At 48.3% G+C, this 19289-nt stretch overlaps 1 protein-coding gene across 1 annotated transcript; it reads left to right on the top strand.

Annotated features, from left to right (window-relative positions):
• The first annotated feature begins 14628 nt into the window (after positions 1 to 14628).
• On the top strand, positions 14629 to 17573 carry LOC134969834 (cytochrome b-c1 complex subunit Rieske, mitochondrial). The gene is made up of 2 exons (XM_063946028.1): positions 14629 to 14959; positions 16682 to 17573. The coding sequence occupies exons 1-2, from the start codon at positions 14743 to 14745 to the stop codon at positions 17290 to 17292; spliced, it is 828 nt and encodes a 275-aa protein (XP_063802098.1). The 5' UTR covers positions 14629 to 14742; the 3' UTR covers positions 17293 to 17573.
• Positions 17574 to 19289: the final 1716 nt, after the last annotated feature.

Below are 19289 nucleotides of genomic sequence, written 5' to 3'. Positions count from 1 at the left end.
TCCAGGGGTTTCATGCGCGTTGCTAGGGGTCTCCTGTGCGTTGCCAGGGGTTTCATGCGCATTGCTAGGGGTCTCCTGTACATTGCCAGGGGTTTCATGCGCGTTGCTAGGGGTCTCCTGTGCGTTGCCAGGGGTTTCCTGCGTGTTGCCAGGTATCTCCTGGCCGCTGCCCCAGTAAAGTTAGGGAGGGTGGGTGCGGGCATCAGTGGTTACTGCTAGCCCCCGCAGTAGATTGAGACGCGCTGGGGGGTGCAGAAGCGCTTCTGTACCATAGCAGTGTAAAAAAAAACACCCTCTTAAAATGCCCGCCGCCGAGGAGACAGGCGCTAGAGGTCAAATGTGACCTCTAGCGTCTGTCTCCTCCTTTGCGGCGGCCATTTTTGGCTGTTTTTTTACATTGCTATGGTACAGAAGTGCTTCTGCAGCCCCCAGCGCGTCTCAATCTACTGCGGAGGCTGCGGGGGCAGCGGCGGCTAGCGCTACTGGGGCAGCACCCACGGAATTAGCAAACGGTTCTCAGAACCATACCTAACATTAGGTATCGGTTCCGAAGAACCGGTGCGAACCGGCTGAATCCCAGCACTGGTCAAAAGGCCCGAGCCGGGATCATTCACTGCCTCCCGCAAGGACCCAATGCTTGGGTTGCAACATCAATGGAGTGTTTTTTGGACACTAAAGCACTCTGAGGTGAAGTGGGTGGGTGGAGTGGGGTGGGGTGGGGGGGGGGGGGGGATTTTGCCTGGGTCTCAAACCAAAAGAGCTGCTGTGAGCAAGGAAGCCGAACAGAGAAGGGAGGGAGAGTTGACCAGCGATTGGGTGATTTTTGGAGACGTAGCCCTGGAACTCCTTACAGTCCAGTCTGCACATTATGGCAGAAAATACATGGATACAATTTTAGGCTGTGAGACTTATGGGCCCTACACACTGGGCGTTAATAGTGAAAGATATGAACGATCTCGTTTATATCTTTCAGTGTGGAGGCTCCAGCGATGATGAATGATGCGCGGCCCCGCGCTCGTTCATCGCTGGTGCTCCGTCGCTTGTGTTTGCAGGCCAATATGGACGATCTCGTCCACATTAGCATGCACTGCTATGGAGCCGGGTGACATGGGGAGTGAAGAAACTTCACTCCCCCGTCACTGCCCCCCCGCCGCCGGTTCGCCCGTCGGCCATATCCGCCGTCGGGCAGCTTGGTGGCGGATTGCGCAGTGTGTAGGGCCCATAAGGGGCATACCGATGTAGTCGTGCTCATCTTACTGCGATGCAGCATGTTGCATCAGGGGCATTCTGCATGGCGTGCCAGGCTGCGGCTATTTGCAGACGGCGTCGCAGCAAAGATGAGCATGGCTACATCTGTATGTATCCTGCAGATTGCAAGCTTGCGAGCAGGGCCCTCCTAACTCTGTGACTGTCTATTATTGCTCAGTATCGTCTTATCATTGTGTCCAGTTGTAAAGCGCAATGGGATTTGCTGCGCTATATAAGAAACTGTTAATAAATAATAAGATCTTACTCACCGGTAAATCTATTTCTCGTAGTCCGTAGTGGATGCTGGGGACTCCGTAAGGACCATGGGGGAATAGCGGCTCCGCAGGAGACTGGGCACAGCTAAGAAAGAATTAGGACTACCTGGTGTGCACTGGCTCCTCCCACTATGACCCTCCTCCAGACTTCAGTAAGGATACTGTGCCCGGAAGAGCTGACACAATAAGGAAAGGATTTTGAATCCCGGGTAAGACTCATACCAGCCACACCAATCACACCGTATAACTTGTGATATTATACCCAGTTAACAGTATGAACATAACAGAGCCTCTCAACAGATGGCTCAACCATAACCCTTTTAGTTAACAATAACTATATACAAGTATTGCAGACAGTCCGCACTTGGGACGGGCGCCCAGCATCCACTACGGACTATGAGAAATAGATTTACCGGTGAGTAAAATCTTATTTTCTCTAACGTCCTAGTGGATGCTGGGGACTCCGTAAGGACCATGGGGATTATACCAAAGCTCCCAAACAGGCGGGAGAGTGCGGATGACTCTGCAGCACCGAATGAGAGAGCTCAAGGTCCTCCTCAGCCAGGGTATCAAATTTGTAGAATTTTGCAAACGTGTTTGCCCCTGACCAAGTAGCAGCTCGGCAAAGTTGTAAAGCCGAGACCCCTCGGGCAGCCGCCCAAGAAGAGCCCACTTTCCTCGTGGAATGGGCTTTTACAGATTTAGGCTGCGGCAGGCCAGCCACAGAATGCGCAAGCTGAATTGTGCTACAAATCCAGCGAGCAATAGTCTGCTTTGAAGCAGGAGCACCCATCTTGTTTGGTGCATACAGGATAAACAGCGAGTCAGTCTTCCTGACTCCAGCCGTCCTGGAAACATACATTTTCAAGGCCCTGACTACGTCCAGTAACTTGGAGTCCTCCAAGTCCCTAGTAGCCGCAGGCACCACGATAGGTTGGTTCAAGTGAAAAGCTGATACCACCTGAGGAAGAAACTGGGGACTAGTCCTCAATTCTGCCCTATCCATATGGAAAATCCAATAGGGGCTTTTGCATGACAAAGCCGCCAATTTTGCCACCCGCCTTGCTGAAGCCAAGGCCAAAAGCATGACCACTTTCCACGTGAGATATTTTAAATCCACGGTTTTGAGTGGCTCAAACCAATGTGACTTTAGGAAACCCAACACCACGTTGAGGTCCCACGGTGCCACTGGAGGCACAAAAGGAGGCTGAATATGCAGCACTCCCTTGACAATGTCTGAACTTCAGGCAGTGAAGCCAGTTCCATTTTGGAAGAAAATCGATAGAGCCGAAATCTGGACCTTAATGGAACCCAATTGTAGGCCCATAGTCACCTCTGACTGTAGGAAGTGCAGAAATCGACCTAGCTGAAATTTCTCCTTTGGGGCCTTCCTGGCCTCACAGTACGCAACATATTTCCGCCATATGCGGTGATAATGGTTAGCGTTCACTTCTTTCCTAGCTTTAAATAGCGTAGGGATAACTTCCTCCGGAATTCCCTTTTCCTTCAGGATCCGGCGTTCAACCGCCATGCCGTCAACGTAGCCACGGTACGTCTTGAAACAGACAGGCCCCCTGCTGCAGCAGGTCCTGTCTGAGCGGCAGAGGCCATAGGTCCTCTGAGATCATTTCTTGGAGTTCTGGTTACCAAGCTCTTCTTGGCCAACCCGGAACAATGAGTATAGTTCTTACTCCTCTCCTTCTTATTATTCTCATTACCCTGGGTAAGAGAGGCAGAGAAGGGAACACATACACCGACTGGTACACCCACGGGGTTACCAGAGCGTCCACAGCTATCGCCTGAGGGTCCTTGACCTGGCGCAATATCTTTGTAACTTTTAGTTGAGGCGGGACGCCATCATGTCCACCTGGGCCTTTCCCAACGGTGTACAATCATTTGGAAGACTTCTGGATGAAGTCCCCACTCTCCCGGGTGGAGGTCTGCTTCTCAGTTGTCCACTCCGGGAATGAACACTGCTGACAGTGCTAACACATGATTTTCCGCCCATCGGAGAATCCTTGTGGCTTCTGCCATCGCCATCCTGCTTCTTGTGCCGCCCTGTCGTGTACATGAGCGACCGCCGTGATGTTGTCTGACTGGATCAGCACCGGCCGGTGTTGAAGCAGGGGCTAGCCTGACTTAGGGCATTGTAAATGGCCCTTAGTTCCAGAATATTTATGTGTAGGGAAGTCTCCTGACTTTTCCATAGCCTTGGAAGTTTCTTCCCTGTGTGACTGCCCCCCAGCCTCGAAGGCTGCCATCCGTGGTCACCAGGACCCAGTCCTGTATGCCGAATCTGCGGCCCTCTAGAAGATGAGCACTCTGCAGCCACCACAACAACGACACCCTGGCCCTTGGAGACAGGGTTATCCGCCGATGCATCTGCAGATGCGACCCGGACCACATGTCCAACAGATCCCACTGGAAAATCCTTGAATGGGACCTGGCGAATGGAATTTCTTCGTAAGAAGCTACCATCCTTCCCAGGGCTCGCGTGCATTGATGCACCGACACCTGTATACGTATTAGGAGGTCTCTGTCTAGAGACGACAACTCCTTGGACTTCTCCTCCGGGAGAAACCCTTTTTATCCTGTTCTGTGTCCAGAACCATACTCAGGAACAGTAGACGCGTCGTAGGAACCAGCTGCGACTTTGGAATATTCAGAATTCAGCCGTGCTGTTGTAGCACTTCCCGAGATAGTGCTACTCCGCCGAACAACTGCTCCCTGGACCTCGCCTTTATAAGGAGATCGTCCAAGTACGGGATAATTATTTCGGCCATTACCTTGGTAAATACCTCGGTGCCGGGGACAGACCAACGGCAACGTCTGGAATTGGTAATGACAATCCTGTACCACAATTTTGAGGTACTCCTGGTGAAAAGGGTAAATAGGGACACGCAGATAAGCATCCTTGATGTCCAGTGATACCCTCCAGGCTTGCAATAATCGCCCTGAGCGATTCCATTTCGAACTTGAACCTTTGTACATAAGTGTTCAAGGCATTCAATTTTAGAATGGGTCTCACCGAACCGTCTGGTTTCGGTACCACAACATTTTGGAATAGTAACCCCGGCCTTGTTGAAGGAGGGGTACCTAGATTTCACCTGCTGGAAGTGCAGCTTGTGAATTGCCGCCAGTACTACCTTTCTCCGAGGGCAGTAGGCAAGGCTGAGGTAACGGCGAGGGGGAGTCGCCTCGAACTCCAGCCTGTATCCTTGTGATACTATTTGCAGAACCTAGGGATCCACCTGTGGGCAAACCCACTGGTCCCTGAAGTTCCCGAGACGCGCCCCTACCGCACCTGTCTCCATGTGCCTTTTATAGGCAGCATCACCTGTCCACTGCCGGGTTTCTAATACCCTCCTGGCAGAATGGACATTGCATTAATTCTGGATGCCAGCCGGCAAATATCCCTCTGTGCATCCTTTATATATAAGACAACGTCTTTAATATGCTCTATGTTAGCAAACTATTTTCCCTGTCTTAGAGTATTAATATTATCTGACAGGGTATCAGACCACGCTGCAGCAGCACTATTTATGCTGAGGCGATTGCAGGTCTCAGTATATAACCTGAGTGTGTTTCAGGATAGTCTCCTGCTTTTTATCAGCAGGCTCCTTCAAGGTGGCCGTACCCTAAGACGGCAGTGCCACCTTTTTTGACAAACGTGTGAGCGCCTTATCCACCCTAAGGGATATCTCCCAACGTGACCTATCCTCTGGCGGGAAAGGGTACGCCATCAGTAACTTTTTAGAAATTACCAGTTTCTTATTGGGGGAACCCACGCTACTTTACACACTTCATTCATTCATCTGATGGGGGAACAAAACACTGGCTGCTTTTTCTCCCCAAAAATAAAACCCCTTTTATGTGGTACTTGGGTTCATGTCAGAAATGCGTAACACATTTTTTATTGCCGAGATCATGTAACGAATGTTCCTAGTGGATTGTGTATATGTCTCAATCTCGTCGACACTGGAGTCAGACTCCGTGTCGACATCTGTGTCTGCCATCTGAGGTAACGGGCGCTTTTTTGAGCCCCTGATATTGAGACGCCTGGGCAGGCGCGGGCTGAGAAGCCGGCTGTCCCACAGCTGTTTTACGTCATCCAGCCTTGTAAGGAGTTGATATTGTCGTTTAATACCTTCCACCTATGCATCCACTCTGGTGTCGGCCCCACAGGGGACGACATCCCATTTATCGGCCTCTGCTCCACCTCCACGTAACCTTCCTCATCCCACATGTCGACACAGCCGTACCGACACACAGCACACACACAGGGAATGCTCTGACTGAGGACAGGACCCCACAAAGTCCTTTGGGGAGACAGAGAGAGAGTATGCCAGCACACACCAGAGCGCTATATAATGCAGGGATTAACACTATAACTGAGTGATTTTTCCCCCAATAGCTGCTTGTATAAACAATATTGCACCTAAATTTAGTGCCCCCCCTCTCTTTTTAACCCTTTGAGCCTGAAAACTACAGGGGAGAGCCTGGGGAGCTGTCTTCCAGCTGCACTGTGAAGAGAAAATGGCGCCATTGTGCTGAGGGAGATAGCTCCGCCCCTTTTTTGCGGACTTTTCTCCCGTTTTTTTATGGATTCTGGCAGGGGTATTTATCACATATATAGCCTCTGGGGCTATATATTGTGATATATTTGCCAGCCAAGGTGTATTTATTGCTTCTCAGGGCGCCCCCCCAGCGCCCTGCACCCTCAGTGACCGGAGTGTGAAGTGTGTGTAAGGATTATATCTCTGAACCACCTCGATGTGATGACCTCTTAGGTACCCGTGAGAGCAGCTCTTAACACAAAGAGTAAACACGCAGCTGTTGGTTAAGAATCACTCTGCTTTATTAGGGGCAGAACAGCTTGTTAAAAAGGACAGGATACATGGGTGTATACAATACGTGCAAGAACATAATAGGTTAAGGAAGTTAACTTACGACACTACATGCAGGATATCATACAGCGGAAACATGGAATGCACGAGGGCACCACGAGCTCTATGTCCTTATAAGGACTTCCGTACACGGACAGGGGTACGTGCTGAAACTAAAGAGCAGTCAGTACATAGTTTCAGTGTGTGACGTGGGAGTAGCTTCATAAGGTTATGGGAACCTTGAAACGTCTTTGTCTCTGTAGCAATAGCAGTGAGTAGAGAACACAGACCCTTTAACCCTTCAATCCCCTCTTAGAATCATACATTTAAATGATATGATTCTTCTCACTAAACTCCTTATTCCTGTATTTGGCAAGGTACTGCTTGTAGCCTTCAGGGGAATTTACGTGTGCAGGGGCAATGGATTCATACATAAGGGTATTCTCAATACCTTTGGGAGCAAGCTTTCTGCAACATGGTATGATGCAAAACACAATAACACATATAAAAATGAGAATAATCAATATAAAGATTCCCAATTGTACAAGTGCTTGTTTCCAGTTCTCAAACCATCCAAAGTATTGGCTCCAGGGGGGTGTCTAATTTTGTTCTTAGCCTCATGTCCCCACAGATATAATAGATATCTCCTAGGGATTTAGTCTGGTTAACTAGGACAGTAGTCCTTCTCTCTGCACAATATCCTGGGGGGAAAGTTTTCAAATATCTACCCGAGGTGTCATTGGATACATAACAAGTGTAATTACCAGGGTATATAGTTATGGTGTTACCTGGGTTGGGATTCTTAGACAGTATGGGGTATTCCTTTTTCCACATCTCACATTCACTACTGTTGGTTTCTGTGCCATTGTAAAGGCTGAAGAAACAACCTTCTTGTGATACTGGGATATTTAAAGGTACAGTACCTAAATGCGGTCTGGATTTACCACAGACATAACAGTTACTTTTATTGTGTTTGTTGGCACTATATTTCATCCATTCTAACCAGAAATTGATATCAGAAAAGCCTGTTTCTATGGCCATGGTGTCTTCAAAGATGGGGTTATCAATGGCTATTATATCATTAAATGTGGTGATGTGAGGCCTGATTGGATTAATTTGGGAACTAATTTTGGGTTTATACTCTGAGTTATTAAACATATCCTTTAGGAAGAATTGTTTCCTGGATGCCCCTATCTGTCCATAGTGACCTAGGACGTAAGTGTCGGCATCCGTGGGTTGTGGGTGCCTTATACTTATAATAAAATGACTGTTACATTTATCCCTTCTATAAAGAGTGAGTCGGGTAAGCAATGATTCCCCGTTTTTTATCCTTTTTTAGAGCTGCCTCAGGGGGCTGATATCCCCAGCTAATTCCCGAATTCCACCCCACAGACCCCCAATAGTCACAATTATGTCCTCATTGATTACTGGTGACACAGATATAGGCTTGCTCTACACCATTAGGGGTGCCATACTGATCACATCCCCATGTCCATCGTTTGGAGATACAGGGGTCGATGGTACAATAATCTATTATGTAGGTGGCTACTTCAGTATTAGAGGAGTTATACCAAAAAGTATATGTGCCTGCATCTTCAGTTATGGCCACCTCAGTATAGCTTGTGGGCAAAAGGTTAATAAGGATGGCTAGAGTGGTGAGTAGTCCTTTAATTATCATGTTCATCTGTATTCGCGTGTTGGAGGTCAGGGCTGTCTGCCCCCGTTCGTACCTCGTCCTGTTGGAGGTCAGGGCTGTCTGCCCCCTTTAGTACCTCTCTCGGACTTCCTTCTCGGTCTGGTCTAGGTACGTTCTTTACTCGGGATGCATGGATCCAGGCAGGCCCCTCTTTGGTAAGGATCGCTGTTCTGGTGACTGCAACAACCTCTGTCTCTGGACCATATGCAAAATCTCCTGGTTCCTTGTTCCTGGGAAGAATCTTAACAATCACTCTGTCTCCCACCCGGAAAGGGTGAGTTGGTTCCTGTGGATTAGAAGGATTTTTACGAACAACATCATATTCAACCTCACTCAGTTTGGTTATGAGGGATCTAACATATTCTTCCCTAATCTGATCTAGGTCCCCCTCTTGCACTATCATGGGTTTCTTTGCCCAGGGTGTGGGGAAGGGTCTTCCCATGAGTATTTCAAAAGGGGAGTATCCCAAAGTCTTCTGTGGGGTCATTCTGATTTCTGCTAGGATAATAGGAAGGACTTGCTTCCACTTGTGAAAGGTACCTCCTGTGGCATTCCTTAATTTGTCCTTTATGGTCCTATTCATCCTTTCTACGACCCCTGAACTTTGCGGGTGATACGGAATATGAAATTTCCATTCTATCTGTAGGGCTTTTAGCAAGGCCTGGGTGACCTTAGCTGTAAAGGCTGAGCCTTTATCGCTATCTATTTGTAATGGACAGCCCCACCTGGGTATAATTTCCTGTGTGAGTATTCTAGCAACAGTTTTAGCATCCTCAACCTTGGTGGGGAATGCTTCAGGCCACCTAGAAAACATGTCTACTATGACTAAAGCATACTCCTGTTTAGCCCCTTTGTTTGGGATATGAGTAAAATCAATTTGCAGATGAGTGAAAGGCGTGGTTGGGTATGCCAGGTGTTGGTGAGCAGCCTTCATAGGATTGTTAGGGTTGTTTCTTAAGCATGTAATGCATCTGCTAACATACTGGTCAACTAGTAATCTCGCGTCTGTGATGTAAAAATCTTTGTCTAGTAATGTATGTGTTGTATGTTTGCTGTTGTGACCAATCCCATGATAGTGCGATATGAACAAAGGAGCGCTTGCTTGAGGTATACATGGTTTCCCCTCTTTGCAGATTAATCCTGTTTTAGGATTTTTCTGCATTATTGGAAACAACCAATCAGCTAAATCTTTGGGGGAGGCAGAAACTTGGAGTTCAGTAAGTAGATACTGATCATCTATCATGGGTGGGGTCATGACGGCCATGGCTTGGTGTATGGTAGGGAGCTGAGCTGCCTGGCGGGCGGAGCTATCTGCGAGGGCATTACCCCTGGAAATTACATGTCCAATCTGGGAGATGTCTCAGTCTCAATAGTCATGCAGCAGTCATGGTCATCGGGCAAGTCGTCTAGGGGACCTTTGAGACCAAGAAGAGCATTTAAAATAGGGGCAGGGCCTGAAGTTGCATTGGCATACTTAATAGTAAGGGAGGGATTTCCCAGCAATTGTACTTCGTAGCCACTAAGGCGTTGGGCAGACATATGTTGTGTGTGGAGGCCTTTAAGTAGGGTAACTACATTATGTGTGGTATGTAGTACAGTAAGGTGACCTAGGGTGAGAGTCATAGCCATCTCAGCCACCATTGCGCAGGCTGCCAGGGCTCGAAGACAAGCAGGCATTCCCTGGACTGACACGGGCATTATTTTAGAAAAAAATGCCACGGGGCGCAGCTTACCTCCATGTTCCTGAGTTAGAACCCCCGCCATGGTTTTACAGTTGTCCCTTGCAAAGAGATGAAAAGGTAATACATAGCTGGGGAGGCCAAGTGCCGGACTTTTAATCAACAAACTTTTTAAACTCTCATATGCATCCAACATTTCTTGTGACCATTGTATATCTTTGGGTTTGTCAGTGAGTGTGGCTTGCCTCAAAACATTGTCATAATAGGAACAATCAGATATCCACTGTCTGCAGTAATTTATCATGCCCAGAAAGGATATCATTTCTTTCTGAGTGGCTGGGCGGACCAGACCCAGTACAGACTGTATGCGTTGTGGACTGACCTTCCTCTCCCCCTCTGTGAGGACAAAACCCAGATAATCAACTTGCTTTTTACACCATTGCATTTTAGTTTTTGACACTTTGTGTCCACATTGACAGAGCCATTGTAACAGTGATAAACCATCCTCTCGGCAGGCCTCCTCCGTTTGACTACAGAGAAGCAGATCATCTGCATACTGTAGCAGGACAGACCCTTGGGGGGGGGTGCCATGATTTTAGAGTGGCTTGGAGGACAATGGTGTACACAACAGGAGCATCAATGAACCCCTGAGGTAATCTGCACCAAGTCAATTGCTGGCCCCCAAAAGAAAATGCAAACAGTAATTGTGTCTGTGGGTCGACAGGTATGCTAAAAAAGGCATTTTTCAAGTCAATGACGGTAAAATGCACAGCGTTCGCAGGAATGGCTGAGGGGAGGGAGTTAGTGTCTGGGACTATGGGAGCAATGGGGACAATTAGCTGATTAATTGCCCTTAAGTCCTGTACAAATCTAGTTGAGCCATCTGATTTAGCAACAGGGTTGACAGGAGTACAGTAGGGAGAGACTACAGGTCTGAGTATGCCTTGCTGTAGGAATTGCTCTACCATGGGCTTTAGACCATCCATTTTTTCTTTAGACAATGGATATTGTTTCTGGTAAACGGGGTGTACATCAGGTTTCAGTGTGGCCTTGTAGGGGGTACAAGATATCAGGCCTGTGTCGAGGGGCCCTTCTGCCCATACGTGGGGGTCTATGGTGCCTAGTTCAGAGGATTCAGTAATCACGGGGAAGTGTGGTGAAATTATGTCCATACCCCCACCAGTAGGGGTGATGGTTATCTGTAGTTTAGTAAGGAGGTCTCTTCCCAACAGGTTAACTGGGCAGTCAGGTATGACAGTGAACGAGTGAGTACCTATGTAATGTCCCCGTGGTGTGTCAATAGGGATAGGTACAGTGGAGTAAGCTTTTGTGGGTATCCCATTGATTCCCATTGAAGGAGCGGACTTTCTTAAGGGTCCATGGTACTGGTCCCTACACAGGACACTGGTGGTGGCTCCACTGTCAATCAGGAATGGGACACTTGTTCCATTTATGCCTAGATTGACCATTGGGGGTTCCTTCCAGTGATCAGTGAGCTGCATGAAAGTCGGGACACCCTCCTCCGGGCCCCGTCAGCGGGGCTGTCCCTGCCAGTCAATTTGGAACCTTGGGGCGTCTCTGGGAGTATTGTTAGTGTGGGCAGGTTCAGGCAGCAGTGGTTGTTTAGGTTTGCTAAGGGGGTAAGGACAGTCCCTAGCCCAATGTCCATCCTTGCCGCAATTAAAGCAGGATGTATGCCGTCTGTTTGGGGTGGGGGCAGGTGGACCCCTATTCTGTGGGCTGTCCCGCTGGGGATGAGGGTTCCTTTGTTGCCTTCGGGGGTTCTGGAAACTGTGGGTCGGTACGTTTTGAGTAGTCTTTTTAATGTCAAAACAGCCTGCTGCTTCCTTCTCATATAAATGTTTACTGAATTCCTCAATGTTGTCTGAGGTCCAACTAGAAACACTTTGCTTTACAGTTAATGTTACGGATGGCAACAAGTTGTTTATAAATGTAGAAATGAGTAAGTTGTCGATATTAACTAGGGTGAGACCTGCCTCCTCTGACCAACACTTTTTAAATCTCTTCCAGAATTCAGTCACATTCTCACTAGGTTTCTGTTTGCAAGCTACTGCTACTGGGAGAGACGAGCAACATATTCCTTGCAGGTCTCTCCCGGGAGGGGAGGGGGGTATTCAGTCTCTTTACTCTGGTCTGATCCCATATTACCAACAAGTAACTAACGTATTTTAAGGTGAAGCAACAACAATCCTATCATAAAAACATAGACTGTTCCGAACACACTGTCATATAATGCGCGTACACTTACCACCCGCGCAATATATTTCTAAAAGAATTCACAAATAACAGGGAAGGGGAACAATAGTCTATGTATGCATTCAGCTGATCTGATCATAGATCATTGGTAACATGTGGGAGTGCATATTCCCTACACAAACTACCGGGAACAGAAAACAACAACAGTACAACAATATGTGACACCAAATGTACGTACACTTACCATCCGTACAATTAATGTCCCTATAACTGTACACAATAATATTTGTCACAAATCAACTTCTAAATGTACTTAAAATCACTGTAAACAACAATGTCCTCTGACACTCAGCGTCCGTGCACTTACCACCCGTTCACTGAGTGTCCTTAATAGAAAAATTACAATATGCATACTTATAAGACAGACATACAAATATTTAGGTGATCAAATCGAGGAGGCGTTGTTACGTGGACCCCTGGTCCTTCTATGGTATCCCTGATACCTGTTTATGACGCCTTAAATACGTGGACCCCTGGTCCTTCTATGGTATCCCTGATACCTGTTTATGACGCCTTAAAAAAATCCTTTACATAAAACTTCGTAACATTAAGTCCCGGACTTAAATATTACCTTGTCACGTGTTCCCGGAACACGGAGTGAGTTCAGATCCAGTAGATGGTCGCAATCCCTTAGCGGACAGGACAGACAACAAAATTCTCTATCTTACCGATCAGGGGACGATCGGCTGGATTCCGGACTGAGCCCCCAGATTGTAAGGATTATATCTCTGAACCACCTCGATGTGATGACCTCTTAGGTACCCGTGAGAGCAGCTCTTAACACAAAGAGTAAACACGCAACTGTTGGTTAAGAATCACTCTGCTTTATTAGGGGCAGAACAGCTTGTTAAAAAGGACAGGATACATGGGTGTATACAATACGTGCAAGAACATAATAGGTTAAGGAAGTTAACTTACGACACTACATGCAGGATATCATACAGCGGAAACATGGAATGCACGAGGGCACCACGAGCTCTATGTCCTTATAAGGACTTCCGTACACGGACAGGGGTACGTGCTGAAACTAAAGAGCAGTCAGTACATAGTTTCAGTGTGTGACGTGGGAGTAGCTTCATAAGGTTATGGGAACCTTGAAACGTCTTTGTCTCTGTAGCAATAGCAGTGAGTAGAGAACACAGACCCTTTAACCCTTCAGTGTGTATGAGGAGCAATGGCGCACAGCTGCAGTGCTGTGCCGCCGATTTTCCGGATTTCTTCTTGCTTCTGGCTCTGTAAGGGGGCCGGCGGCGCGGCTCCGGGACCGAACACCAATGGCCGGTTCCATGCGGTCGATCCCTCTGGAGCTAATGGTGTCCAGTAGCCTAAGAAGCCCAAGCTACCACCAGTTAGGTAGGTTCGCTTCTTCTCCCCTTAGTCCCTCGCTGCAGTGAGTCTGTTGCCAGCAGATCTCACTGTAAAATAAAAAACCTAACATATACTTTCTTTCTAGGAGCTCAGGAGAGCCCCTAGTGTGCATCCAGCTCGGCCGGCACAGGATTCTAACTGTAGTCTGGATGAGGGTCACAGTGGGAGGAGCCAGTGCACACCAGGTAGTCCTAATTCTTTCTTAGCTGTGCCCAGTCTCCTGCGGAGCCGCTATTCCCTCATGGTCCTTACGGAGTCCCCAGCATCCACTAGGACGTTAGAGAAAAATAATGTATCACTATTTGTGATTTTTAACTTGATTAACAAAGTCTCTTGTCCTCACTATTCCGTGCAATGAGAGATAATGTTTGGGGGCATTTATATAAATACATTGTTGCTGGGACACAGCAATAGATATGACTATGCATTTACTAGCTGTACATATGGGGCCATAAGGCCGCGCCTGCGCATAGACAGCGAATGAAGGGAAGGGAGGAGCATCCAGTGTACTGTGAGGGGAATCAGAGAATACTCTCATTAGGCACAACTCACTAATGCCATCTTAGTGTTAGTGAGCGTGGTTCAATAGAGCCACAATAAAAAAAATAGTCAATAGTTGGAACCCAAATGGTCGACAGGGTCAAAAAGCTTGATATTGACAGATACAAAAGAAAGATACGACACAGAAAGGTACAACAGGTACATGTGAAAAGGTCCTAACCACGGACGACACAAAAAAGGGCGACACACGCACCCATACACATGCAAACATGCGAGTGCTCTGCGAGAGCGACTGGCGCACCTGCGAAGTGCGGATTTTCGCAGCGACTGCAGCCTGTGTCACAATCAGAAAATTATTTTGGGCAATGATGAGTAGAAAATAATTGGGAAAACCAGAGACACTCAGGGCAAATTTATTAAGATGGGAGTTCTATTTAAAATGGGATGTTGCCCATAGCAGCCAGTCAGATTCCAGGGATTATCTTCTAGAAGGTGCTAGATAAACGAGAAGTAACATATGTTTGGTTGCTATGGGCAACATCACATCTCAAATGAGTCTCTCACATCACCATTCCTTTCCTAACCAGACAGTCAGGAACACTTAAGCTGAGCCCAAGCCACGCCCCCTCCCTGGCGCTCCCCCCACGTGACGCGGCATCAGCTGCCCTTCCGTGCGTACGTTCGACGTCAGTGCGCCGCGCACGTCCCCAGCAGCAGCAGCAGCAGCAGCAGCAGCAGCAAGGCGCTTCCTGTCCCCTGGTAAAGGTCGCAGTGACCGGCAGCCGCCGCCGCTCTCCTCACCCGCCGCCACCATGTTGGCCCTGGCCGCCCGCTCCGGCTCCCTGTCCCCCTACCTCTCCGCCACCTCGTACACCGTGGCCGGGCATCTCAAGCCGCTGACCCTGGGAGCTGTGCCGCCGCCTCACGGAGAGAAGCTCCATCTGGACGTCCGGAGGCCGTTCCTCAGCCGGGACACCCTGAGCGGCCAGGCCGCCAGCGGGCCCCTCTCAGCCTCGGCCGGGATCAGTGGTGAGCACCCAGGAGGGGAAGGGGGGTGGTGCTGGGGCTTGTAGTTCATCGGCAGCTGTAGCCCTATAGTCAGCATGTAGATGGGGCAGGGTGTAGGGGTGCTGGGATACCATATATATATATATATATATATATATATATACACACACACCCCATCTATCCCTTTATGCTTATGCTAATATGCCTTGGTGCACCTAGGGGCTGGTGTGTATGTAAGGGCCCCCCCATATCACCGTGTGGGTCCGCCTCTGGTGATTGTTAGAGGCCTGCGCTGATGTTAATGTGCGCAACCCTGCGCCTGCTCATCTCTGTCCATGAAATGAGCGTCTCTGGGTGTCCGCTGGGCCGAGGAATGGAAGAGATTGGTGTCACGGGGGCGCAGCCAGGGTTGAGTCCTGTTACGGGGGGTGGCGTGTTTCCCCAGGTGAAGATGGACGTCTCGCACATGGAATGTTGCATGTACGCTTATAGGCCCTACACATTCGACGACCCGCCGATGAGCTGTTCGACGGCCAATACAGCAGACGGGTGACCCGGCGACGGTGGGGAGTGAAGTTTCTTCACTCTCCCCGTCACCCGGCTCCATAGCAGTGCATGCTATTGTGGACGGGATTGTCTATATTGACCTGCATGTATAAGCGCCCGGCACCAACGCTGAACGAGCGCGGGGCCGCACATCATTCATGATCGCTGCCTACACACTGAACGATTTCCTCATTCATTAATGAACAAGAATGTTCTTATCGTTCAGTTATATCGCCTGATGTGTAGGGCCCTTTAGTGACACTGATCATGAGAGCTGCGCTCGCGGAATGGGAGAAGTAGGGCGTTGGCATAATATCCGCTTTAATAACTGAGGAATACGGAGCTGCGTGCGGCCTGGAATACGGCCTCCTGTGCCTCGCTCTGTGGGATGGTTAATTGTACTTACTGACGCTTTTGGGTCTATCCCTCCTGAGTCCAAGGGCCGAGTTCGGTGCTTGTGATGACTGTTCTGGTCTTCATGGCCTCATCCCTCCTCCTACAGTGTTGTGTCATTGTGCTGTGTAGGTGGGGTCATGGTTTGATTTCCCCTAGATTGTAAGCTCCTAGGTGCATGGCTCTCTTCCCTCCTCTTCTCACAGCCACCTAATGACTGACTTCACCTACACAGTGACCATTTAGCCCAGAATTCCTCCCGCTCATAGCCGTTTATCTCTAGTCCTGCTAGCCATGACGTCACTATTGGAGACAGGTTCCACCATTCGCTGATTACGCCCTCACTGACCTGGTTTCCCCGCTGTATTGTGTGCTGAGCGCTGTGGTGCTAATTCTTACTTGTGCTCTGTTTATGTCACGGTTACTGTAATGTACCCTGTACTGTCCTACTGTTGCCGTATATGTACGGCGCTGCGGACCGCTTGTGGCGCCTTATAGTAATAACAATAATATTTAGGCTTTGAGTATATGTAAAGAGGCCCCTCTCTATCTGCTGCTCCGACCGCTTCTCTGCCCCGTCCTGCCACTCCCACTCTGCTCAAAAGACGTGAGCACTGGATATACAATGATATACAATGTGTGTGCTCTCACACACCTTATCGCTCTGTCTCTGTTATATATTGCTATGCAGGGAATTGTGACGTTTCCGTGTTGCGCCGACCGCTATTACGAACTCATTTAGTACAGTCTACTACTGGGGAGTGAATATATCACTGTGTAACCGCCTTCTGTTTGTCTTAACAGGTGCGTCTTCTGTCCGCTTCTTGCACAGCGATGTTACCGTACCAGATTTCTCTGACTACCGCCGGGCGGATGTAGCAGACAGCAAGAAGTCCTCTCAGCCCAGCGACAACAGCAGGAAGGGTTTCTCTTACTTGGTTACTGGTGTTGCCACCGTAGCCACAGCCTACGTGGCCAAGAACGTCGTCACCCAGTTCGTTTCGAGTATGAGCGCGTCTGCCGATGTGTTGGCCATGTCCAAGATTGAGGTGAAGCTTTCCGATATACCAGAAGGGAAGAACATGTGTTTCAAGTGGAGAGGCAAGCCCCTGTTCATCCGCCACAGAACACCAAAGGAGATCGAGCAGGAGGCCCAGGTCGTCTTGAGTGAGTTGAGGGACCCACAGCACGACCTTGACAGAGTGAAGAAACCGGAGTGGGCAATCATGATCGGCGTGTGCACACATCTTGGGTGCGTGCCCATCGCTAATGCTGGAGATTTCGGAGGGTATTACTGCCCATGTCACGGGTCACATTACGATGCTTCTGGTAGAATCAGGAAGGGTCCTGCACCGCTAAATCTGGAGATTCCATACTATGAGTTCCCCTCTGATGACCTTGTGATAGTTGGATGAACTGTTAGAGCTTACACATAAGGGTTTAAATATAATTTCCTCTAAATGTAATGTCATGATCTGCATAAGATACGTTTAATGCTTTTAAAGATCACTCGGTGTTTACGATTTTAATAAACCATCCAACTTGCGGAGAGTTTTCTTGTTTCAGCTGTACAAAGTGATTGTAAAGTTTGCCCCTTGGGGAATTTGAGCTCACAGAGATGGTCGGCATTGAGGAGACGACTTTCACGTGTATATCTTGTACAAAGCAAACATTAAATTCTGACTTTACAGTGGAACGTTCCTGTGGTAGTTTTATTGTTGGGGCTAAACACGGTTTGTGTAGAAAACACTGGGGTTACCTTTAATGCAGAGGTTCCGACGCTCAATTCTCAAGGCACCCTGACGTTCCAGGTTTTAAGGCTGTCCAAGCTTAAGCAGCGGTGAGTTAATTAGTGCCTCGGTCGACTTGCGTTAAACATGTGTAAATATCCTTAAAACCGGGACTGTTAAAATGGGCATACACTATACAATTATCTGCCAGATAATCTTAGATCTGGCTGGTTGGAATGATTATCTGCTAATGGATGAGAGCAAATGACAATTGACCATTTGCTACCAAATACTGGAAAACGGACAAAAATTGTCATCTGTACAAATTGGTTAAATTCCAGACAGGTTTTGTCCATTTTCCAGTGGTCGATTGTCATTTGCTCTCATCCATTACTAGATAATCATTCCAACCAACCAGATCTGACAGATTATCTGGCAGATAATTGTATAGTGTATGTCCAGCCTTAGGGTGCCTTGACGACCGAGTTTGGGAGCCATAGCCTTAATGTACTGTTCTAAGCGGGATCCGGACTGAAAGTCGACAGAAACTAGGTCGACAATGTCTAGGTCGACAGTAACTAGGTCGACAGGGTCTTTAGGTCAATATGTTCTAGGTCAAAAGGTCGACATGAGTTTTTCACAATTTTTTTCTTTTTTTGAACCTTTTCATACTTAACGATCCACGTGGACTACGATTGGAACGGTAATCTGTGCCGAACGAAGCGGTAGCGGAGCGAAGGCACCATGCCCGAAGCATGGCGAGCGAAGCGGTGCACTAATTGGGGTTCCCGGTCACTCTACGAAGAAAACGACACCAAAATAACATTAAAAACTCATGTCGACCTTTTGACATGTCGACCTAGACACCCTGTCGACCTAGTTACTGTCGACCAATAGTGGTCGACCTAGACATTGTCGACCTAGTTACTGTCGACTTTCAATACCACACCCGTTCTAAACCAGGGGCACTCCAGCTGGAACTACACCTCCCAGCATTGCCTGCTTTTTCTGCTGGGCATGCTAAAATTATGGCAGGGCATCCTGGGATGTGTGGTTCCACGGCAGCTGGAGTGCGTTTGGTTGCCTAAAACTATTAATGGTCCAGGTTTCTGGATTGGCAGGAATGAAACCAGCTGTACTTTCAGGGACGCTGACTTCTTTATGGCGCGGTCACATGTATGCGATAGCAGCCAGCTGGGCTCTTGTTGCCATGGTTGTGTCCCATGTGACTATGCTGTCCCGCTCTGTCTTCCGGGTGTGAATGAGGAAATCCGTTCTGCACATGTGGAACATTTGGACATGAAGTCGTTGCTGTGTATTGTTGTAGCCAGATGCAGTTTTAATGCGCTGGAAATGGAGTTTTAAGGCGTCTACTTCCCACTCACCCTCTGTGCAGGCTCACTGACCCTAGTAATTGTGGTGGTCTGCCTTACCCCTATAACCTTCCAGGGTCATTGGCTTTTTATAGGGCATGACCCATGCTATGTAAGCTCAGTGCCTAAGGGCCCTACACACTTGGCGACATCGATGATAGATATGATAAATCATTCATATCGTTCAGTGTGTATGCATGAACGATGCGTGTCCCCGCAGTCGTTCACCGTTGGTCAATCATCGATTATACATGTAAGCCAATTTGGACGATATAGATGTAATGCACTGTCATATCGTCCAAATCGACC

This window comes from Pseudophryne corroboree, chromosome 11 (genome assembly GCF_028390025.1).
Source record: "Pseudophryne corroboree isolate aPseCor3 chromosome 11, aPseCor3.hap2, whole genome shotgun sequence".
Classification (NCBI taxonomy): domain Eukaryota; kingdom Metazoa; phylum Chordata; class Amphibia; order Anura; family Myobatrachidae; genus Pseudophryne; species Pseudophryne corroboree.
This window is presented reverse-complemented; position numbering and strand designations above follow the sequence as displayed.

What these genes read in the sequence shown, in the direction of transcription:
- LOC134969834 (XM_063946028.1), top strand. Translation starts at nt 14,743, where the DNA reads ATGTTGGCCCTGGCCGCCCGCTCCGGCTCCCTGTCCCCCTACCTCTCC. An exon ending in AGCCTCGGCCGGGATCAGTG is followed by an intron (nt 14,960 to 16,681) that starts GTGAGCACCCAG and finishes TTGTCTTAACAG; the next exon opens with GTGCGTCTTCTGTCCGCTTC.